Source organism: Protomyctophum parallelum (genome assembly GCF_964188405.1).
Source record: "Protomyctophum parallelum genome assembly, chromosome: 14".
Lineage (NCBI taxonomy): Eukaryota > Metazoa > Chordata > Actinopteri > Myctophiformes > Myctophidae > Protomyctophum > Protomyctophum parallelum.
Genome location: NC_139709.1, coordinates 46,879,744 through 46,905,119, shown reverse-complemented (window position 1 = coordinate 46,905,119; position 25,376 = coordinate 46,879,744). Strand labels below are relative to the sequence as shown.

Genomic DNA, 25,376 nt, shown 5'->3' with positions numbered 1-25,376 from the left:
GTGAATGCATTGCAGACAAGACCGCTTGTGCTTTCGTAAGGGAACATTAAAAAGTATAAAAACTATCAACTCAATAATAGCTGGGTTTTGGCAATCATACAAACCAATTTTGTCAAGCTACTGCACTATATTTAAATCTACATTGGTCTTAAAGGACTATCTGACTGTAGACTAGCCTACTTCAATCATGTGGTACAAATAAAGTGAGAAATACTTCTTTTATTTGAGAATTATTTATGAATTATGATATGTTGGGTTTTTAATAATATATTTTTTTAATGTTATATAACATGCATTTGGTTGTCTTATTTTAACAGTCAGTCAGAATTATTAATATATATATATATATATATATATATATATATATATATAAACATATACTTGTGAATGTAATAACGACCTTTCTAAATACTTACAGTTGGTGATGTTTGGAAATAATAAATACAGTAGTGTTACAATACAAGTTACATGCAGGCAATGAAGGCAGCTCATTTCCGCAGTGTGGGTCACTCAGTGCTGTGTGGATGGAACGTCCGTTGATGTAGCTTCTCCACCGCCTGTTCTGCTTGCTCTGTGTGTGTTCAACATACAACAAGCCTTTTAATTATGAGCGTTCATTTGATCAACCCTGCGATCGATACGTACAGATAACATGGTCTGATCGAACACCGTCACAACAACCGCAGAACAGAGACACCGTCAGATTTTCGATCACAGGGGGGCTAAAATAAGACAAGCAGGTACGGGATTACTTCTTCTTGTCTTTAGCTTAGCCTCGGCTAACGAGCTAGCGCGCTGTGCTAACCGCTAGCTCGTTCGCTAAAGGCTTTGAAATCGTAGCTCGCTGGTGATCGGCGGCACTTAGGATGTGTTATTGCTTGTTTTTAAACTATCCCGATGGTCCTCTTCAACTTTGTGAGGTTTAAATGGTCCATCTTTGTCTAATAACGGTGTTATAAGCGTTATTTGACAGTGGTGTGAGGCTAGCTAACACCCACTGACCCTGCAGCAAGTGGGACACTTTTAAACCGCCTTGCTTTGCCGGCGTTCAGCATGTGATCTGACGGTGAAGCTAACAGCTAGCACAGGGGAGCTACCGGTAGTTCGTTTTCACCCTGGATTCACTCTGTGATTTAACCTTATTATATTCTTTCCCCTGGGTGCCGTTGATAAATTTTTTGTTACGCACAACTATGCGTGATATATATATATATATTATATATATATATATGGTAGATATATTTTTGTAATAGTGATCATTACTTTTATTTTGAAATCCAAAAAAGTCAATTTCCGGTGGAACTATCTCATTTCAGTTAGTAGAAGCTGTGGACGTAGTTTTAACCCCGTTGTGTCGTACGACGACGGAGTTGCTTGCACAAAATAATCACACATAACCAGCGCTACAGGTTAGATTGTAGTACAGATGTTCTTATATTTGTGGATTGCGTTGATTGGAGTAAAAGCTTCAGGTTGCTACCTAGATGAAAAGGATTTGTCAGTGACGTCACTAGCTGCGTCGTACGACGGTGTTGCGCGCCGAAATACAAGCTCACAACATTGTGAGGTTGACAGCCAGGATGACGTTGTGGATAATACATTTTCATAAATTACTATTACTAAGCAAGTTTATATACAGTACTTGGCTCTGGTCCATAGCCTTAAGGAGTCCTTAAGGCTATGGACGTGACTCGAAGGCCAAATTAAGGTACTAGACTAGTGTTTCCCAAACACTGGGTCCTTAGGACCCATGTTTGGGTCACAGACTCATTTTTATATGGGTCACAAGTAAAATGTCCTTTTTTGTTTAGGCTTATACCGTGATGCAATGAGCCAAATAGCCGTTTCACACGCGAGTGACTAATTCTCGTACCAGTTGCCGTGCAATCCCCCCCTCGCCCACCCGCCTCCCCGTCATCTTAAATCATCTAATATAAGAATTGTGGTCCAAAAATAAACAAACCATCTCTGTGATATTGTTGAAGGTGTTTCTGTATCGTTTACGATAAGTCAGTCAGTCATATATTTGATACAGTCTGTCGCGTGGTCACAGCCAGAGGAGCGGGGAGGCGAGGGGGAGCCCACGGCAACTGGCACAGGAATAGTCACGCGAGTTTCAGATGGGCATCGATTAACACAGACGACGTCACCTGGATCGACAGGTTTGCTCCAGCTCTGCTCATGAGGGGTGCGACGACGCAAGCGTAGAAAAAAAGCTAAACAGAATCCAGAATCCGTTGCTCTCCCCTTGTCCCCCATATATGGGGGACTAGGTTGGTGGAGGGTGTGTAGAGCCCAGGATCACATTAGATGATTGACACAGGGGTGAAAAATGGGTTACAAAATCGTGGGATAAAAAATATATTTAAAAAAAGAATCCAGGTCTGGTCAGTCGCGGGTGTTTGCACGAAACGAGCACGCGCGCGACAATTTCACAGGGCCGTGCTCACGTAAATGCGCTTGCGACTTGCGTTGTCGCCCCTCGACTTCTCTGCGTGTACAAAAAAGGTCTCATTGAAAATGAATTACTAGGTGCGTTAATCGCTGGCCGTTCGAAAGGACCTTTAAAGTTTTCTCACTCGACAGTAAACAAACCAACATACAGTACATTACGCAAGAAAGAGGCAAATATTGAGAACCACTACTCTTCTGTACAGTGTCCTGTACGCACTTGCAATAGTGAAGTCATTGTCTTATTTGTGGCGGTTTGCTGAGCCCATTAATGGTGTAGAAGGGGTGGGAGGGCACGTAGTGGCAACTTAAGCCTTGCTGGTTGTTTATTATAGACACCATGGTGACATAACAGACATGTACTACAATCTGCCTGCAGCAAATCTATAGCCGTGAGTCACACATGCGTCTGGCCTACACAACAGCTTATGAAACCAGAACAAAGAACTAAATTACACTATACCGCCTTCATCATCACAATTTTTTAGAAATAATAATGTATATATATGTATTTGTATGTGTATAACCACTGTAGTCCTTGACCTCAATTGTTGATCCAGCCATTTCAGTTACCAACTGAAATGAAACTAGGTAACTGGTAAATGGCATGGTAAAATGCTTTGGTACCGTTAGCATACTGCTCTGTGTTTACAAAACGATATATATATATATATATATATATATATATATATATATATATATAATTTCCGTCTATAGGCCTACCAGCAGTTATGAGCCACTGGAGTGGTGTGGTTGTATTTTGTTTTGGAAGACGGAGATGTTTTTGGGCAACCAAAACAAACCGCAAAAATACAGCGAGAGTGCAGTGTGTTACTGCAGGTGAACAGTAAACACCAGCACTAGCCCATTCTGACCTGAGATCAGATTCATACGAGGTTTCCGCCGGACAAACACTGGGTCTGATGAACCCATTCTGACCTGAGATCAGATTCTAAAAATGTCAGTCGCTCTTTGATTTTTCAAAAATAGCAGACCTTCAAGCTCGTATCGCGCCACTCGGTGGCGCGATACGAGCTTGTAGATCTGCTATTTTTAAATAGCTAAAGCATAACATGATGCCAACACCAAAATGAGTGCCCGGTCAGAATGGGCTAGAGTTGTTCCGATACTGGTATCGGTTACTTGGGCCGATACCACCCTCAAGTACTCGTACTCAGTACTTGGAACCGGCCCCGATACTTTGACCCGAGTACCAATACATCCAATTGACACTAGGCTAAACGAATGCAACGGGAGCAAGTCTAACCCAATACTGCAGAAAAATGCCAAAAACAGTCTACTGTACAAGCATAAATGACAACTGACAAGTGTAGATCGGAGATAATCTGCATCTATGGCATCTAAGGCGGTAAAATAAGTGGTTACTCAACCAAAATAAAGTACTCGTATCGGTACTCGGTATTGGCGAGTATTAAAAATTAAGTACTTGTATTTGTACTCTGTCTGAAACAAATGATATCGGACCAGCATACTAGCTAAGTTCTGGGGAAATGATGGGTATAACAAAGTGTATATATAGTTTTGTTATATAAATAGAACATTTTACACTACATACTAGTCCTTTAACCAATTCTGACCGGGCACCCATTTTGGTGTCTGCATCATGTCGTGCTTTAGCTTTTGAAAAATAGCAGATCTACAAGCTCATATCGCGCCACCGAGTGGCGCGATACGAGCTTGTAGGTCTGCTATTTTTGAAAAATCGAAGAGCGACTGACATTTTTAGAATCTGATCTCAGGTCAGAATGGGTTCATCAGGACCAGTGTGTGTCCGGCGGAAACCTCGTATGAATCTGATCTCAGGTCAGAATGGGTTAAAAACGATGTCATCTTCCTCTTTGGTTTGTCAGCCACGTAGCATCAAGCTGACTGACCTGTTGGTACACAAGTGGCCACTGTTTTGGCTTCTCCACCCCTGACCCAGTTTCTTAGACAGCAGTGACAGACAGACAGACACACCCCTTTGTTCATTCATTGTTCTCTTCTGCTTTCTGACCGTGACAAGTTCTTTTTTAGACCTTCCGTGCAAACAAACACTACTTAACTAATACTACAGTAATAAGATTTACAGATGCACAGTAGCCTATGTAAACAGGACAATTTATACATTTATATTATGGGGTGCAACAGTCGCCAACTAGAACTAATCGATTTAGTCAATGATAATAAATCACAATATAAGATACAATATTTGCTTTATAATCAATACCTATCTTTGACATAGGCTCAATGTTTCCAAAGCATTCTTAAAAAGTTCAAATGGTGAAAATAGTTAATACTTAAAAGAAGTATAGAATAATTGTCCGTTATCCTCTTCTGAGACAGACGGAGTAGACAAAAATTGTACCATATTATGAGTACTAGTGAGGACCAATTTATATGATGATAAGGTTGAAAATGGGTGAAGCTTAACACATTCCCTCCTGTTATAGTCGGGGGATATTAATAAAATCTTGGAATACATTTCTTACCAAGAATTTTCTTCACCAATTTGTTGGTAAGGGTGTCTACTAAGTTCTAACATATCCCACATTGGTTTATATTCAACCACCCTAGGGGAATATTTGACAGCTGCTGAAAGTAACCAATATATGGAAAATCTTTGGAAAATTATACTTTAAGTAGCATGTGAGGTGTCAAACTAGGGATTTTTCATGATTCTGAACCCATTCCAAGCATTAGTTTTACACGAAAAACTCTACTTGGGCTAAATTTGGCCATAGCCATGTGCCCATTTGTCATGTGGCCGTTTTTAACCCAAGGAGTGTAACCCTTGGAATGGATTCAGAATCATGAAAACCCTCTAGTTTGTCACATCACATGCTACTTAAAGCATAATGAAATTTAGAAAATCTTGCCTTATATTGGTTGTTGATGGTACCCCGACTTTCAGCAGCTGTCAAAAATTCCAATGAAACCAATAGAAACCAATGTGGGATATGTTAGTAGACACCTTTACAAACACATTGGTGAAGAAATGTATTCCCACATTTGACATTATTCTGATAATATTCCCTTCCCTCAGTTCCCTGACTATTACCATGGGCGGGATCGTGAGGCCAGTGAAATGCGCGAAAAATCAAAGAAGAGCCCTCATCCGTCCGACCCGGAAGTGATAGCCCTTCATATCTGTAGTCTAGCCTCACTCCAGGCTGTGGATGACTGGAGTCGCTGGAGTGTGGTCAGCACCGGTTTGCTGCACCTGGCCGGTCAGGTGCAGCCCTTCCCTGTTGGCCAGGTGTGGCCCTCCCCGCGGTGCTGGTTGCACCTCGGTGATGGCTGCGCCTGGGGCGCCCCTCCGTGGATTCGTCTGTAGCTGGAAGCCTGGAGGAGAGGGGCAGTGACTTGGCCAATCACTGCTGACCCGCCAACTGGAGAGTATAGTCGGGGTTGAAACGCTCTAATAAGGTTGGAGACCACCTCTTCCAGGCCAAGGCTTCATCCATTAGAAATGGATTATATTTGCGTCTTTGTGTTTACAAACTGAAAAGTATGTGGCCCATGAGGGATGGGCCACAAGGTGTCATGACACTTGAATAAATCAAATCATTCATTCACAATGGCGGAGGAAACCAACCTGCTCATCGGGGGCAATTAGGGGATCAGCGTCTTGTTCAAGGACACTTGGACAACTCTGGGAACCTCACGGTTTTCCCATCTGGCCATTCTACGGGACACTCTACCACTGAGCCACTGCCGCCCCACTTTTACTTTGGAGTTACTTACAGTAATTTTGACTGAAATTATTATATATTCGTTTCTTTTTCTTTTAGAGGCACCAAGTTTATCTGCTCAAGACAACAGAGCAATGATGAGCATTTGAAGACACCTTGATCACATGGTCAGTATCTAATGTACATCACTTCACATGATGCGCGTAACATCCATTTAGAGACACTGCAACCATTTTAGATTTGTTTTGAAAAATATCTAAACTGTTTGGAAGATTTTGAATGGTTTTGAATATTTTGAACATGAATATTCTCTTCTGGGTGTCCCTGGCACAAAACATTTTCAGACGAGGGTGGTCCGTGACCAAATATCAATCTGACTGGAATAGAACCACTGATTTAGGGGACACCTTTCAGAAGCAGACTCATTTAAGACTTACATTTATTCATATTCAGTGATATGAGTTTTGTCTCTCGGATGTTAGTTACACTTGTAACGCCATCGTTTGAGTTTCATATCTAATGCAATAGACAGAGACTGGCCTGAACTGCATGAAGCTTCCAACTTATGTTATGTCCTTTTTCTGGTTTTGAGTAGGGATGGGGCCATATGAATTTGTTTTGACAGGATTATTGTGGCAAAAATGATAGAGATTAACGATATATTTGTGATAATCAAAATATGCTTAAATCATAAAAGGCTATTTGAACCCCCAGCATCCCTACTCTAGAGGGAACTTTTGCCAAAAATAGCAGATCTACAAGCCCACGCGTTGCAACGCACTGCTTTGTGAGATTGCAGATTTCTCGCATCAAATGGGGAGAGTGCAATAAGAAGGTGTCAAATGTGCTATTTACAGATCCCAGGGACGTCGCTGAGGATTTTATGGCCCTACTCACATATTATTTGTGCATATTATTGCCGTTAATTACGGACAAAACCACACAAATAAAATTGAATTTGGAGACGAGAGGTTTGTGCCAGACAGCAACGGAATTCAAAACCACTAGTTAGTATGCCTAGTGGTCGGGGCTGGGTGAAGTTTTTGTGTTAGATCCCAGGGTCCATGATTTGATTATAGTTGTGGATCTAAGCTCTTGGTAAGGCGAGGGGGGTGGTCATGTTGACTCTGCAGTGGGCTGGCAGGGCAGACCTCCTTCCCTCTCGTTTATTTCCACAGGCCCACGGTTCAAAACACTGCGGCTTCTGCTCGAAGAAATACGACACAGTGGATGCAAACTATGCAGCGAGTTTCTGTTATTGCAGGAGTTTCAAAAAGCCCCGTCTTCCTTCAGAGGATTTTTTTTCTCTCGGTCCACGAGAGCCGAGCCGATCCGCCTGGCGAGGAAGGGTCTGCTAATCATTACCAGTTTTGTATTAATGTAAGGGTTCTCAAAGTAGGGCCCGGGACCCCCACCAGGAGTCCTTGAGCTGGTTCCAGGAGGTCCCTCCAGTTAAATGATTGATGGTGGCCCCAAAATGTCCTTATTTTAGGCATGTCATTAAATTGCCAAAAACTGTTAAAAGTTTAAAATAAAAGTTTAAAAAAAATAAATAATAGCCTCATGTTCAAAACTTTTACTTTTCAGGATTCAAATTCAAAAATGTCAAAAAAATGATCGGCTACTTTTGATGCTTTCGTAGTAATGTAGTATGGCGAAAAAAGAAACACAGCCCGACAGCCACGATATAATAATAATAAAATAATAATAATAATAAAACTTTATTTGTATAGCACCTTTCATGACATGAAATGCAGCTCAAAGTGCTTTACAGAACAATGGAGAATAAAAGAAAAGCAAGGCAACGACAAAAAACAAGCAGTAATGCAATACAGTGAGGACATGAATAAAAAAAAAAAGATCAATTAAAAGCAATGTTGTTTAAGTGGGTCTTGAGCTGAGCTTTAAAAATGTCTACAGAGGCTGCCTGACGAAGGTACAGTGGGAGCTTGTTCCATGCCGACGGCCCGTAGAAGCAAAAAGCTGCTTTTTTTTGTTAGTTGCCATTGTTTTAGGCAAAGCGAGCAGGCCAGCAGTGGAAGACCTTAGGGGGCGGTTTGGGACATATTTAGGCAGGCAGTCATGTAGGTAGGAAGGTGCGAGACCATTGAGAGCTTTATAGACAAGTAAAATAATTTTAAAATCAATCCTAAAAACAACCGGAAGCCAGTGCAGTGATGCCAAAACTGGAGTAATATGTTCTCTCATCTTAGTTCTAGTTAAAACTCTGGCTGCTGCATTTTGGACAAGTTGTAATCTGTCAGTTGTTTTCTTAGGCAGTCCTGAAAAAAGTGCATTGCAGTAATCAAGCCGAGAAAAAACAAAGGTGTGGATTAGCGTTTTTGCATCGTCCAAGGACACATAGGCTCTGATTCGTGCAATATTTCTAAGGTGAAAAAAGGCAATCTTGGTAACATGATTAATGTGTGAATTAAAATTCAATTCAGAATCAATAATAACCCCCAGGTTCTTTACTGTACTGTTACTTTCTACAGTCAGGTTGCCAAGTCTGCTTAATATTGATTCTTTCTGTTCACTAGAACCGATTATGAGAACTTCTGTCTTATCCTCATTTAGCTTGAGAAAGTTCTCACTCATCCAACATTTGATGCTAGACAGACAGGTAACCAGCGGGTCTAAAGCACAGGGATCATCTGGAGCCACAGAAAGATATAGTTGGGTATCATCAGCATAGAAATGAAAATTGACTCCGTGATTGGCAATGAGTTCGCCCAATGGCAGTATGTACAAGGAGAAAAGCAGAGGGCCAAGAATCGAGCCCTGTGGAATACCAGAACTGATGTCGTGTTTGATATAGTGGTAGATCTGTAATTTTTGCTTTTGTCGTAGAAGTATATAGTGCGTGCTTGGCGTGTGCCTGTGTGTGTGTGTGTGTGTGTGTTCCACTGGGGGGTGGGGGGAGGGGGCACTTTTATTAGTAAGAAAAGAAGTGGGTCCTCCGAGGACAAAAGGCTTGGGAAACACGGGTTGTTAGAATCTAACACCCGTTGTGAAAGTGCCAGATCTAGGTCAAGCAAGGTGATGTCCCTCTCTCTCTCTGGCAGTGTGGTTATATCATCGTGCTCGTGGTGTGTGCAACAGCTCTGCTTACATCTAGCCACATACCATGGTCTATTGACCGCTAGTCAATGTAATGCATTTTGTATCTGCGCTACAAATTAATGTGCTATATATATTGTCTTTCTCTATATCTCTGTCTGTCTCCTAGGCTCGTATCCTGCGCTGACCAGATGGTTTAACCACCAGGAGTGAAAATGAGCATAAGCAGCGATGAGGTCAATTTCCTGGTGTACAGATACCTGCAAGAGTCAGGTAGGGTGACTCTGGTGTAAGGCCTGCTTTTGTGCGTGCTGTGCTTGGCCAACAGCAGAGATGAGTGTACCCACACACTTTTCTCATTTCTCTTCATTGTCAATGGCATTTTTAAAACAAACATTGACCTAAAAACAAACATTAATCCTGTATATAGGAGGGGCTAGCGCCCCTCAAAAATCAGACCCGTCGAGGGGCACGGTGGCACAGTTGGTAGTGCTGTCGTCTCACAGCTAGAAGGTCCTGGGTTCGATTCCCGCTCGGGGCGCTGTGGGTGCTGGCGGCGTGTTTCCTCCTCCGCGTCATCAGTGCCCATACCCGAAGGCGGGGTTGGCGAAAGGGCCTTTCTGTGTGGAGTTTGCATGTTCTCCCCGTGTCCCCTTAGGGTAGATACCCTCACAAAAAACATGCAGTAATCCTGGTCTCTAAACTGCCTCCCCCTGGCCAGCCGGGGCGCCTGATGGAGGGGAAAGGAACTGGTTGGAATAACGTGTTCCTTCCACGCGCTACGTCCAACCAGGGAAACTCCCCCCTGTCAGGTGTAAAGGAGCAACTTGGACACTCAAGCATGAAGGAAGCATGAGTTAAGTCCGTTGCTCTCCCCAGGTTGGTGGAGGGTGTGTAGAGCCCAGGATCACATTAGATGATTGACACAGGGGTGAAAAATGGGTTACAAAATCGTGGGATAAAAAATATATAAAAAAAAAAAAAATCAGACCCGTCTGAAGTGAGTGGTACTGTACTGTACTGTACTGTACTGTACTGTACTGTACTGTACTGTACTGTACTGTACTGTACTGTACTGTACTGTACTGTACTGTACTGTACTGTACTGTACTGTACTGTACAAGCTCTCATCCCTGGCCTCTGTGTCTGTGTGTTAGGCTGCACAACATTTTCACGTGGTGGTGTGTTAAGGCTCATACATAGTCTGGTTTTACGGTGGTGGGGTGACCACCGAACTACAACATGACGTCACGAGCCGCGGTGAAGAGCAAACCACCGCCACCGCTCCAGCCCTTCTCTCTGTTTTTACTCACCACCGCTCAACGTTATTTCAGCTCCGGTGGTCAGCTCACCACCGGAGCGGTGGTCACCTTACCACCGAAAATCCAGACTATGAATAGGCCTTTAGGCTGCACAACAGTGACACTTGGTGGTGACAATATGCTATTTCCGTGCTCTGACCCAGGGACACAGCCAGGGACCCTATAGGAGTGGTGGTACCACTCAGAAAATATGATGCAAACAAAAAACAAATGTTGGCTACTTAGTCCTTACACTGCCCCTGATCTCCCTCCAGGCTTCTCCCACTCAGCGTTCACCTTTGGCATAGAGAGCCACATCAGCCAGTCCAACATCAACGGAGCGCTGGTCCCCCCCGCTGCCCTCATCTCTATCATCCAGAAGGGTCTGCAGTATGTGGAGGCTGAAGTCAGCATCAACGAGGTCAGTCCCCCCCCGAACAACCATACGCAGCATATTGGCATTGAGTTTACTGAATGATACTTTCTTTAGTCATTGGCAGTCATTTTCTGTGTATATTTAACCCATTCTGACCTGAGATCAGATTCATACAAGGTTTCCACTGGACAAACACTGGGTCTGATTAACCCATTCTGACCTGAGATCAGATTAAAAAAATGTCAGTCGCTCTTCGATTTTTCAAAAATAGCAGACCTACAAGCTCGTATCGCGCCACTCGGTGGCGCGATATGAGCTTGTAGATCTGCTATTTTTAAATAGCTAAAGCATAACATGATGCTGATACCAAAATGGGTGCCCCGTCAGAATGGGTTAAGTTATTTGTCATTTCTGCACTGTGCAATCTGTGTTTTACAAGGCCTAAAAGAACATAAATGTAATTTCTGTTCATATCATTCAAAGCCAAATAAACAATTAAATCGTTAATCGGAATTATTTCCGTGACAATTAATCTGCAAGTAACATAATAATGATCGTGACATGACATATATTTTTGGTTTATCTTTTCAGGCCTTGATGGCTGAAAATAGCCGATCTACAAGCTCACAACGCGTCAAAGCACGTGAGATTGTAGATCTTCTATTTTCACCCAAGCGCAACCAAAGCAAACTGAAATTGACTTGTCTTTTAGTTGTACTGGATCTCTTCTCAACTAGTCCCTCCCTAACATTTTAGTCCATTTTTGGGGTTTACTTGACGAAATTGTCAATACCGGTATATGTAGTCTTAGTTTTTGTCATCATAGCTTAGTTTTTATTTAGTTTTTAATTTAAGGCCAGTCGAGGGACATTTTTGGTCCTAGTTCTTCGAGGACAATGAACAGTGTAATAATAATAATAATGTGCAGGACGGGACGCTGTTTGACGGGCGGCCCATCGAGTCGCTGTCCCTGATCGACGCGGTGATGCCAGACGTGGTCCAGACCCGGCAGCAGGCCTACAGAGACAAGCTGGCACAGCAGCAGCAGAGGCAGCAGGAAGCGGCGGGCTGCAGCGCCAGCGGTAATGTAGGCCCGCCCCAGGGACCAGGAGGAGGAGCCAAGAATGGCGAGGGAGGGGCCGCCAACGGCGAGGAGAACGGAGCCCACGCCTTAGCCAGTAAGGACGGCAGCCCATTCTCTAAACCTTTTCATGTCAATAATTATAAACTTTATTTGTGTAACGCTTTTTTAAGTTTATGTTGATGCTGTCGGGTATAAAAACCTATTCGGCCTACTTGATCATACTACAGCATCACACAAAAGTAGGAGATGTACAAGCTCAAAGTGTGACACGTTTTGAGAAGTAACAGTTTTGGACATACTGTATGAGGTTTCCGTAAAATCCGAAATGATTTTGCCAGGGACCAAAACTTCAAAACGATGAATGAAATAATAAAATGGCAGGTCTTAACTCATTCTGACCTGAGATCAGATTCTAAAAATGTCTTCTACATCCTGACGGTTTTCTGAAAAAGCTATGTTTATATGTCAGTCGTTCTTCGATTTTTCAAAAATAGCAGACCTACAAGCTCGTGGCGCGCCACTCGGTGGCGCGCTATGAGCTTGTAGATCTGCTGTTTTTCAATAGCTAAAGCATAACGTAATGCTAACACCAAAATGGGTGCCCGCCCAAAATGGGTTAAAAGCTGCCACGTGACGTGTTGTGAGCTTGTAGATTGGCTAGTTTTGAAATGCCGACCATATAAAAGGAGGCTAAAGTGGTAAACTGATTTTGATGCTCAAAATTTAGCTGGAACCTCCCCAAGGACCCCTGGGGGGGTCGCCGGACCCCACTTTGAGAACCAGTGCAGTAAGGACTCCTTGAGTCAGCACTTAAGCAAAAACAGGACTCCTCCTTTTTCTTTTTGGAGGAGGAGGAAGAAAAGTTGACCTCATTGTGGAAAATGTTCTGTCCAAGGCCTCCCCACCCCACACCCCGCACTTGCATAAGGTTGATTTATACTTAGTTGGCGCACGGTGCAGCGTATAGTCGCCCATCTACAGCTTGTAGATAAGTGGTTCCCAAACTTTATAGCTCGTTTGCCCGGGACCCAAACTAGTGAAAAATATCTACAAGCTCACGACACGTTGTGAGCTTGTAGATATTTTCACTACTTCTTGAACGTTGTTTTAATTTATTTATGGAAATTAGCAGATTCATTTTATTCATGAAATTCTTTTGAAAAATATTGGAATTGTTTTTCAATAATGAAAAGTTGTGATTTTCTTCTTTCTGTGCCATGCTAGGCGGCTATTTTTGGTGATCTTCATTTCCGGTTTCGGGTACAAATATGTACGTAGACTGCAAAGAAAGATATATATTGATATATATATAGGAATAGGTTATTTTTGGCAGACGTCACTGGTCGTACGTTAAGGAGCCGTAAATCAGGCTTAACCTACGCAGCAGGAAAAGCAGAAGAAGACATAATTATTACCACCCTGTTGTGTGTGCAGGCAAAATGAAAACATTTCCAGAAAGGCTTGTGCTGTGTCATAGAAAATGATTTCTGGGAATGTGACATTATCTTTTTTTTCTCCCCATCTCTGCCGTGTGGAAACCTCATCAGCTATATCTTGTGCCACGCCTCCTTAACCCTATCGCTAAACCTATTTGTCATTATTTACTATTGTAAAACATTTTAGAATAGTTCAAATAGCTGATCTACAAACTCACAACGTGTCAAACAGCATACATCTCAGCCTCGGTGCAACTCCAGTTACTGCAGGCTGATTTTTAAACCCTTGCATGTCCAAAACTGCTACTTTTCAAAAACTGCAAAAGTAGCAGATATGTTGCTTTAATACTTTTTTTTTTTTTTTTTTTAAGATATTTTTTTTGCGGCTTACGCCTTTTATTGATTTTTTAAGGGACAGATAGTAGGCTGACAGGAAACGGGAGAGAGATGGGGGGATGACATGCGGTAAAGGCCGTGTCGGGTTCGGGAGTCGAACCCGCGGCACACCGCGACTGGATCACCAGTCCGGTGCCCAGACCGTTACGCTACGGCCTGGGCCTGCTTTACTACTTTTGATGCTTTTGTGTGACACTGTATGTAGTATGGTCAAGTTGGGCATTCATTTAATTTAACATGTGGAGATAAGAGGTTTCTTCCCTACAGCAACAATATATTGAAGTAATTGAACCTTAATAGACCGTGCAACTAAATAATGACCACGTCCACCATTGGAACACAGGTTAACTTTCTTCCATTTCCTGAACGAAAACCGTTTTAGACATGACATAAGGTTTCCACCTGACAGCGACGATATTTGAATAGCTTGTTTAACGACTAAAAGCATTGCCACCTTACACAATGCTTACTCAGTCAAATTTCCTGTCAACATGCAGCTTCGCTAGGAGAATTGCCTGGGGGGCTGTTCCCCGGAGAAACCTGTGTTTAGACGTCAAATTAATTTCAGCTGTTTACCATTTTCAACATGGCGCGCTGACCTCAATTGTAGTTTCCCTTACCCTTTCCTCTAAATTGGTTTCTGTTAACCCATTAAGACCTGTATTATACAAATGTCTTCTACATTCTTACAGTTTTCTGAAAAACACATGTTACTACTCTATATCAGTGGTTCATAAACTTCTCCATGTCAAGGACCAACAACATTATGGATGCCCAGAAGAAAAGATTTAAGTTTAAAATGTTCACTTTAAAAATATACATGTATATATTCAAAGAGTTGTCACAAATGTTTGCGATTAAAAAAAAAAAAAAAAAAAAAAAAACAGATCTAAAGGCTCACATATAAAATAGTAGTATAAAATAATAGTTAAAGTTCATACATTCTAAAATGACAGACGGATGCTTTCTTGTTGTAACCTATACGTCTTCTCTTCATACATTTCAACCCGGGAAAGCATCCCTGTTTCTTTCTGGAAAACTGTATTTGGAAAGCGTTCGGCCTCTGGTGTAAATGCTTTGTGCCAAATATGAATCTCTTTGTGGTAAATGCGGCGACAGTGCTGTGTGATCACGGATGCTATTGAATCTCCTCTGAGCTCTTTGACACCGTTGGTAATGACAACGCGGGTTACGCGGGAGGCATCGTCATGACCCTGTTAACCAAAAGTCACAACCTCTTGAGGTGACGCTGACATTTGCAGAGGGAGGCCTCCCTCCTCACTGTTTCATTTCCTGAGAAGAACACAGTCTCCACACACACATCCTCTGCAGAGCTCTGCACTTGTTACAACACACACACACACACACCGACACCGCTGTCTTATATCGTTGCTGTCGGGCAGAAACCTCTTATCTGCATATTTTAACGTTTTGAGTTTGTTCATAAATGATCATACTACAGCGTCACACAACGTTTCCAACCAACATATGATATCTTATTACTTTTCAGGAAATAGATAAAAGAAAACCTTTTTTTGAACACAGGCACACTTAAGCACTTTTCCCGGTCAACATCAATTAGAAAATATTATCATGCAAATGCAGATACAAATTAGCTATCTATCTTAATCAACCTAGAGAGAGAGACAGACAGACAGACAAACAGACAGATAGACATAGTATAAAAGCAGTCGTATCCAGCAATGTCTTTTCCTCATGAACAGACTGTGTGATTCTTTCAAGTGAAGTTTCTTTCAAGTGAAGCAACGCCACATAGAGTTGTACCACTGCCAGGTTTAAATACGGCATACACACGCACCCTGTTGCACATGAACGAGCACACAGGAGGAGATTAAGTAATGACTAGAAACCCAGGATAAGTGGACAGGTGCGTAGGAGAGGAAGTTGGCAGATGATGATGGTCAGTTGACCGAAACGTGCTTTAATTGTACGTTAACGTTGCAACCGTTGTTATAACTCTTTGCGTTGTCCATCACGACTGTCAACTCATGTTACTCCACAGTCCCTAGCCTGGAAACTAGACTAATCTGCCACTCTGCCACAGGAACAAAATCTACGCAGTGATATTAGTCTTGCCATTCCAGGCGAGGATATCCAGTCCCCATTATGTGGACTACAAAACATTTGGCCACTAGATGGCACTCTTTTGCCTTAAAATAAATATTTAGGGTGAAAGGTAACAGCTTACAGAGGTAAACAAATAATTCTGGGGTTTTGATGTGCCAACAAAATTATTAAAATGTGGGAAAAGCAATACATTTATAATTACACACGTTTAAAAAGCTATGTGGTTGTATTTTAATAATAATAATAATAATAAAAACAAAATCATTATTTGATTCTCGGAAAACACATTTAGGGCTGAAACCCATCTTTTCCAGTTGTTTTGAGAATTTGAGAAAAAGCACACGGCCAAATGCATATAATTTTGGCTCAAAATGCCACAAATAAAAAATAACTACTGATTTAGCAGACATTTGTAGACTTGGGTCTTTAAAGGGCAGCAGTGAAGGCACCTGATTGGCCCCCCCTGCACCAGAAGAACGGGTGAACAAACATTCACTTTGCTTCCTTCCCTCTCTAGACCACCACGCAGAGATGATGGACGTGGACAACGACGTGGAAATCCCCCAGAACAAAGCCATGGTGCTCCGGGGACACGAGTCCGAAGTCTTTATCTGCGCCTGGAACCCAGTGAATGACCTGCTCGCATCCGGGTCAGTGTCTCTCTGCATGTCCTGATCTTCTGTCTGACTCTGTCTCCCCCTGTACAGTGTACACATGGCTGCGTTGATTTAACCCATTCTGACCTGAGATCAGATTCTAAAAGTGTCTTCGATTTTTCAAAAATAGCAGACCTACAAGCTCGTATCGCGCCACTCGGTGGCGCGATATGAGCTTGTAGATCTGCTATTTTTCAATAGCTAAAGCATAACATGATGCCAACACCAAAATGGGTGCCCGGTCAGAATGGGTTAAAGGCATATTTCAATTTCAAACATTTTTCGGGGCAGTTTAAACGTCTGCACAGGCTTTTCTGTTTTACCCCAGACATTTTAAGTTGCTTGATTCAGTATTTATTTAAATATTTGATTTATTTGACCCTTCTTATACAAACCCATTGTAAGGCCCAAACCGTACCAATGATTCGCTATGAACTCCTTGTTTAATGTAGTTGCATGAAACCAATATCCCCAATGGCAACTTGAGTTGCATTGGGGTGACATGTCCTTAAAACTGTTTGGGCATAACTCCAAACTCCCATTTTAGCCACGTTAGATTAATTGAAAACACATGTTCTTGGTTCTGGTGACTGGTGACTTGTCCTTCTAAATGCATGAGGGGGCCATGGTAACAGCGCTTTTCTTTTATTTATTTTTTTATTCATTTTCCCCCAAAAAAATATAAAAATAAATTGTCAGGTCCAGTTTACAGGTCTAGAGTCTAGACGGTTTAGGTGGTAAAAAAAGGCATTCATAAAATCACCATCCTAAAATGTTGATGCCCTCACAAGTATAGTAATAGTGTGTGTGTGTGTGTGTGTGTGTGTGTGTGCAGATCCGGGGATTCGACGGCACGCATATGGAACCTGAGTGAGAACACCAGCACGGGAGGCTCCACCCAGCTAGTGCTGAGACACTGCATACGAGAGGGGGGGCAGGACGTCCCCAGCAACAAAGACGTCACCTCCTTGGACTGGAATGTGAGTGTGTGTGTTTAACTGTGAGGACCAAATGTCCCCACAAGTATAGTAGAATATGAGAAATACATGCTTTGAGGAGGACCATTTTCCTGGCCCTTGTGAGAAAAATTAAGGGTTAGAAGTTTTCCCTATTTTATATTACCGGTAGTTATTTTTAGGCTGTTTTCAACATTTTTCTATACCATCCTAAATGTTGATGAGGCTTGATGATGTCCTCTCAAGTATAGTAATACGTGTGTGTGTGTGTGTGTGTGTGTGTGTGTGTGTGTGTGTGTGTGTGTGTGTGACTGTGTGACTGTGTGTGTGTGTGTGTGTGTGTGACTGTGTGTGTGGAGGAAATGGAATGCGTTTGTGTCAGTGTTGCAGTGACTGCAATTTCTCGTAATCTAATCTAGTGGTGTGTGTGTAGTGTACTTGTATTGCCGGTACTATACCATGTGATGGTTCAAATGTCCCCACGAGTATAGTAGAATTTGAGAGGAGTGAGGATCATAGGCATTTGGAGGTTTTGTTTTAGAGTTTGGGAGTTGGAGAGAGTTAAACCTACTAAAAAATAACTGATCTACAAGCTGCACGACGTGAGCTTGTACGTGGGGTTGTTTTCGGCTTCAATGTTATGGGACCAAAAAGCATTCCTAAAATCACCGCCCTAACATGTTGATGTCCTTGTGTGTGTGTGTGTGTGTGTGTGTGTGTGTGTGTGTGTGTGTGTGTGTGTGTGTGTGTGTGTGTGTGTGTGTGTGTGTGTGTTGATGCATGTGACTACCGCGGCTGCCAAAGGCATTCCTTGGCTGTCCTTGTGAACCGGATACGTGTGGTGGAGTCACTCCCATCTTAGAGAAAATACAAACCCCAGATCCTTCTGTCGTGTTTTGGTCTCTTACTCTCCCTTCCCTTCATGCTGGAAATCCACATTAACCAATCATTAAACTGTGCCATTCAGGCTTTTATGTTCATAAATAGTAAGCATCTAAAATTTGAAATTTCATTCGAAATTAATTTGTTTCCAATACAAAATGTGAATTGCCATTTAGGGTATGTAAACATTGACTGATATTATTGCTGTTGGGCAGAAACCTCTCCTCTCCATAATTGTAACTGTTAATGCCCTACTTGATCATTTTACAGTGTCACACATATTCAAAAAAATGCACATAAAGTGCACAAAGACCTGCACACCGTCTGCACTTGCAATACGAACTTTATTGGCAACGTTTCGGTCAAAGACCTCCTTCAGGCATATGTGGCACACATAGAAAGTAGCAGATCTATAAGCTCGAACAATATCAGCTGCTTTTGTTATTTTTTTATTTTAATTCCTGAAAAGTAACCGTTTTGGACAAATGAGGTTTCCACCAGACAGAGACGATAACAGTATATGGTTATCCTGTTTCAGGCATTGTTATCACAAGAATCACGCAATTAATTCTGTGAACCAATCATAAAACAAGATGGGAACAGCGTGATATGTGATATTTTTTTTGTTTTACACACATACACACGCACACTTCTTGACGGCCACGCTGTAAATATCCATGTGTTGTCCCACCCAAACAGGTGCATTAAAACCTCTCGGCTTTCACTCAGTCTGCCTCTCCTTGGCTGTCTCTCTGTCAGTATTAGCTGAATTAGGATTATTTTCTGAACACAGTTCCATAGTTAGAAGAGAAAGTTAACATATATGGTTGGTTAAACTATATGGTTGTCTGTACTACAGTTCGAATATATAGACCACAGGTGTTGAGTACTACAACCTACCTACAATAACGGCCTGTTTCTCTTTCAGAGTGAAGGCACTTTGCTGGCAACAGGCTCCTATGACGGCTTCGCCAGAATATGGACGAAAGACGGTAAAATCTGTGTTTCTGTCACAGTGCATTTGATTGATTCCCAACATGTGGGCCGTGACGGTATGGCATGATCCCAGCTGGAACACAATCAAATATCCTTGTTGTAGGGCAGAAACCTCTTATTTTTGTGTTCTTTGGTAAATTAACGCCCAACTTTACCATACTGCAGCGTCACACAAAAGCATAAAAGTATCACATCTGCAAGCTTGAGCTTGTACGTAGATCTGATACCTTTGCTATTTAAAAAAATATATGAATCCTGAAAAGTAACAGTTTTGACATACAGTATGAGGTTTCCACCCGACAGAGACGATAAACAAGTGGGCTCAATTAAAGGTTGCAAACCACTGCCACAACCACAACTGCCACAATATAAAACAGTGTTGCTAACTCCTATGAGCTGTCTTATTAAATAAATCCCTCCTGTAATGCTTGTGCCCTTTCCAGGTAATTTGGCCAGTACCTTGGGGCAGCATAAGGGTCCTATATTTGCGCTCAAGTGGAACAAGAAAGGAAACTTCATCCTCAGTGCCGGCGTAGACAAGGTTGGACAAATGAGATCGCTGCTGTTTCATTACATGCATTCTGGTTGCTGATGTTTGGCTCGATTTATTTCCAATGACACAAAAAAAAATTGTTGCTCCCTCTCCCCAGACAACTATCATTTGGGATGCACATACAGGCGAGGCCAAGCAACAGTTTCCCTTCCACTCAGGTGAGCACCACCATGACATTCAGTCATTTGGATTCAATAGTCTACCTCTTCAAAACACTGCTGACCTGAACCACTATGTGGCTGGTAAAGTCAATCCATACAGATATAATAGATTTTATTTTAAGACTATAAAGAGTACCGGTATATCAGAAGCATCTTCCATAAAACCCTGCTGCTGCTGCTGCTTTCCACAATGAAAAAAGGATCAGTTTGATATACGATACATGGATTAAAATTCTCAGTCGCCATGACTGATTTCAGTCATTTGGATTCCATAGAAGGCAGCATAGTAGCCATGTTGCTATGGGAAACACGACGTGTTGTGAGCTTGTAGATCGGATAGTCTCCGTCATTAGTTATTTTAAGATTAAAGGGTATTTGAAGTGGTCAAACTAGCAATATAGAATAGATGTCCAGAAGCGTTTTATTCTTCCATAAACAATAAAAGGTTAAAGGCTCGAAACGGATTTCTTCAACCCGGTTGGCTCTATGTAAAACAAGCAGCAACGGTTTAGAATGATGATTCCTAAACATCATCATTAAACTTTCAGTCAGATTCTATTTAGCTTTATTCCACTGTACATGCATTAGGCTTTCACACAACAAAGACGGCATGATATGAAAGCTATAGTGTTGGCAGCCGGTCCAGAAATCCAGGCTTAAACCTCACACCTCTGTCCTCTTGTCTTCCCACACAGCACCAGCACTGGACGTGGACTGGCAGAGCAACAACACATTTGCGTCCTGCAGCACAGACATGTGTATCCACGTGTGTAAACTAGGCCAGGACCGGCCCGTCAAGACCTTCCAGGGACACACGGTAAAAGGCTTCAGTTTAACCCAATCTGACCTGAGATCAGATTCATACGAGGTTTCCACTGGGCACACACTGGGTCTGATTAACCCATTCTTTTTTTTTTTTGCGGCTTACGCCTTTTATTGATTTTTGAAGGGACAGACAGTAGGCTGACAGGAAACGGGAGAGAGATGGGGGGATGACATGCAGTAAAGGCCGTGTCGGGTCCGGGAGTCGAACCCGCGGCACACTGCGACTGGATTACCAGTCCGGTGCCCAGACCGTTACGCTACGGCCTGGGCTGATTAACCCATTCTGACCTGAGATCAGATTCTAAAAAATGTCAGTCGTTCTTCGATTTTTCAAAAAATAGCAGACCTACAAGCTCATATCGCGCCACTCGGTGGCGCGATATGAGCTTGTAGATCTGCTATTTTTAAATAGCTTAAAGCATAACATGATGCTGACACCAAAATGGGTGCCCGGTCAGAATGGGTTAACCCCAGTAAAGCCCTAACTACACCAAAGGGTCCAAACGGTTGAGTTAAAGCTAAAAACCGTCTTGACCCTTTAGCTATATCAGCAGTGCTCAAACTTTTCCATGTCAAGAACCACCCCACAATTATATGTATTTGGCTTGCGGACCCCCATCGCAAGATTATTTTGTTACAGGGACCTCCAGAAGCAAAGATTTGAGTTAAACATGTACAGTATAATCACTAGTTGGTTCTCATAGTGGGGATTTAATTACAGACGTGGTGAGGCTGATACATTTCCATGCCGTGTCTGTCACTGTTGCTACTGTACCTATAATGTTGGTCTCTTGTGTTTGCGTGTGTTCAGAATGAGGTAAATGCCATCAAGTGGGATCCAACCGGGAGCCTATTGGCCTCCTGCTCCGACGACATGACACTGAAGGTCAGTAGCCTTTATTCTAGTTTATATTAACTGATCAAATTACCAGTATATTTAGTCACAGTTTTAGTCGACGACATTAACACTAATGGAGTAATGTGATGAAGTATAAAACCATGTTAAGTGTTTTAACATTGCCGTGTGCTCTCTCATCATGGGACAGATCTGGAGTATGAAGCAAGACCAGTGTGTCCATGACCTGCAGGCCCACAGCAAGGAGATCTACACCATCAAGTGGAGTCCCACAGGGCCCGGAACCAACAACCCCAGCGCTAACCTCATGCTGGCCAGGTACAGACAACACTAGCACTTAATGCTGGAAAGGAATAGGTGGTGCTGCTGGACTGCTTGGTGGTTATAAAATATTTCACTCGTTCAGTCAGATAGCATGAAGCAAGATGGTAGTAGACAACTCGCCACTGTTTCAAGGACGCACAGGGAAAATATAAACGGAATGTCCGTTGTGGTGAGAAAAGACAAACCGTCGCTCAAACACACACTTCTCACAGTCACGTTGATGATAATTGTGTGCGGCCCACGCTACCGCTACGTGCCTGCGAGGTGTGCTCATGCGCGTGCGTTTGGGAGCGCACGGCACGCTCCGTGGCTATCACAGTCATGCTGTTTGGGGACAGGCCAGCACAGCAACACAACAACCCGGTAGGCTGCGCAAATTTCTTCCCAAACAATCATTTGTAAAAATTAGTATACATTATCTAACCCGACAAGTTCGACAACACACACGGTGTAAGAAACATTTGTAACATCTTCAAAATAAGGGTAAGAATCCTCGCGCGAATTACAGCGAATGTATTAATTCATCCTGGAGGGTTAAGGGTTAAGTAGAATATGACCTTTTGACACCTTTAGTGTCGTCCCGAGCGCGCACGGCACACAGCAATGTATGTTGACAAATAGTAGGACTTTTAACCCATGAATATGTAAACTGTCAGTAACAGGTGTCTCCAGCATACAGTACATATAATAATTAGGTTTCGTTTTCTCCGTGGTAAGGTACAAATCGCTTACTTTTCACTTCCTCTTTTGATATTTTGCATCCTTGGCTGGGAGAGTGTTCACCATTGTGACTCGCTTTACATAATGTCCCCTCTTCCTCTTCCTGCCCCCGGACGTGCTACGCAGCGCGTCGTTTGACTCGACAGTGCGTCTCTGGGACGTGGAGCGAGGCGTGTGCATCCACACGCTCACCCGACACCAGGAGCCCGTCTACAGCGTGGCCTTCAGCCCCGACGGCCGACACCTGGCCAGCGGATCCTTCGACAAGTGTGTCCACATCTGGAACACTCAGGTATGCAATCCATGCCATGGCACCGCACACTCCAGCTGTAAGATATTGTGATCATGATTACCAATTTCACTGCTCCCCAGTGATTATCTCGCTAGTTAATAAAGAAATGAACCCATTCTGACCTGAGATCAGATTCATACGAGGTTTTCCACTGGACACACGCTGGTCTGATTAACCCATTCTGACCTGAGATCAGATTCTAAAAAATGTCAGTCGTTCTTCGATTTTTCAAAAAATAGCAGACCTACAAGCTCGTATCGCGCCACTCGGTGGCGCGATATGAGCTTGTAGATCTGCTATTTTTAAATAGCTAAAGCATAACATGATGCTGACACCAAAATGGGTGCCCGGTCAGAATGGGTTAATAAAGAAATTAATACATTTACCCAAAAAGTAACAACCAAACGGGATTACAGTAATGAAAGTAGTCCATAATTGTATGCCAGGTGCGTCCAATGCAACGGTCGACCTCGGAAAGCAACTGGAAGTGTTTACTGCATTGCATTTCTCGCTTAAACATTCTTGAGAGCAATGTTTAGCAGCTGTAAATGACATTGTGTGTTTGTTTACATGGCTGCCATGTTGGACACGGCACAGAATCAAGCAGTGCAGATTGATATGAGCCAGGTGTGCTCTGAGCCTTTGATTAGACAGCAGTCTGTTATTGACTTGAGCGGTCATTGTTCAGAAATAGCAGACTGATGAATTTAGTGATTGACCAATCAGAATTATTCAACAGATTGAGTATATCCAATTTTTTGCATTCTCTTAAACGTGTGTGTGTGTGTGTGTGTGTGTGTGTGTGTGTGTGTGTGTGTGTGTTCGTTCAGACGGGGGCTTTAGTCCACAGCTACCGGGGGACAGGGGGAATCTTCGAGGTATGCTGGAACGCTACGGGAGACAAAGTGGGAGCCAGTGCATCAGATGGATCGGTGAGTTCTGCCACCACTGCCTGTGTGTTCATTCTAGTTAAAGATGGAGTGCCGTGACGAGAAATCTCGTCTTGGCACATCCGGGTTTAAGCTCTAGATGCGAGAGTTTTCGAACATGGCATAGATTGTGTTAAAATTATGTTTTTATGTGGCTACACCCACCAGTTCATTAAGTATACCTGTTTTTCTTCTTAGCACCACCCACCTGAACTGAAGCCTCTGCCACAGCTGTGTGTTGTATGATAATGGTTGGGTCTTTTGACTCAAAGGCTTTCAGTTTTCAGGAACAAACCAAAAATACACAGGGAAGACATATTTTAATATTCTACCCACACCTGGAAGTCTACTATTGTAATGTTAACTCCATAGACACACACAGAACAGAAAAAGTGCAAAAATCACGGCATTCCATTTCTTTAATAGGACTAATTGATTAGTATTATAGACATATAGTTTTATAAAGATAAAAAGTAACAATCGATAATTGTATTACAATTGGCATAATTTCTTGCAGTGGAGTTTTGGCAAGCTGCCCTATATAATATAATATAATATGGTGGCGGTGTTGACATGCGGTCCATTGGCCAATGAGGTGATGCATCATCACTTCCAACTTTGTGTAACATCACACGACTGTAATTGGAACATGATAACAACTCGATACGCAGACCATAATGCCACGATTCACTTTACCTAGGACTGAAAATTGCATTTCTGTTCCATTTGGCCTGAGGATGTCTCGTCTTGTCTTCCTGTCGTTTGCTGCTGCAGGTTTGTGTATTAGACCTGAGGAAATGACACTCTGCCTGCTGGGGAACACGTGGACCGACTACGAATGTGTACATAGCAGCCAAAACGACTGACTGACTGTCCCCTGTCCCTCTGCCTGTCTGTCCCCCGTCCCTCTGCCTGTCTGTCCCCCGTCCCTCTGCCTGTCTGTCCCCCACACTGCTGTTGTCACGTCACCACGCCATGGCCTGTCAATACAGCCAAAACCCAGCACTCTGCCCCCAAACACACACACGCACACACACATTTGTATTACTATACTTGTGAGGACATCATCATTTTAGGATGGTGAGTTTATGAACGCCAATTTTTTTTCTTTCTTTTTTTGACAATTGACTTTTTTATCCTAACGACAGCTCACAGTGAGCGGTGAACCAATATTGTCCAGGGCTTGCTCACCCCCTCTAGACCAAGAAAGCACGCTGGCTGGGCCAGGTTAATAATTGCCTAATCCAAACTCCAACTTGAGTGTTTTCCTAATTGCAAGCTTACGTTTTGTTTTTGGTGTAACCATACAAAAAACAATATTCATCATGAGGACCAGGAA

At 42.7% G+C, this 25,376-nt stretch overlaps 1 protein-coding gene across 1 annotated transcript; it reads left to right on the top strand.

Moving 5' to 3' along the window:
• Positions 1 to 581: 581 nt before the first annotated feature.
• LOC310870120 (F-box-like/WD repeat-containing protein TBL1XR1) lies at positions 582 to 25,376 on the top strand. The gene is made up of 16 exons (XM_083781177.1): positions 582 to 740; positions 6,246 to 6,313; positions 9,376 to 9,479; positions 10,783 to 10,928; positions 11,812 to 12,061; positions 16,405 to 16,537; positions 17,379 to 17,523; positions 19,310 to 19,373; positions 19,821 to 19,918; positions 20,028 to 20,088; positions 20,787 to 20,908; positions 21,728 to 21,802; positions 21,963 to 22,090; positions 22,943 to 23,108; positions 23,939 to 24,040; positions 24,812 to 25,376. Exons 3-16 carry the CDS (start codon positions 9,422 to 9,424, stop codon positions 24,836 to 24,838), a joined length of 1,575 nt encoding a protein of 524 aa, XP_083637303.1. The 5' UTR covers positions 582 to 740; positions 6,246 to 6,313; positions 9,376 to 9,421; the 3' UTR covers positions 24,839 to 25,376.

Bases quoted from the DNA above. Each gene is read 5' to 3' on its own strand.
- LOC310870120 (XM_083781177.1), top strand. From the start codon at position 9,422: ATGAGCATAAGCAGCGATGAGGTCAATTTCCTGGTGTACAGATACCTG. The intron at 16,538-17,378 runs GTCAGTGTCTCT...GTGTGTGTGCAG, and splicing joins AATGACCTGCTCGCATCCGG to ATCCGGGGATTCGACGGCAC. The intron at 17,524-19,309 runs GTGAGTGTGTGT...TTTCTCTTTCAG, and splicing joins TCACCTCCTTGGACTGGAAT to AGTGAAGGCACTTTGCTGGC.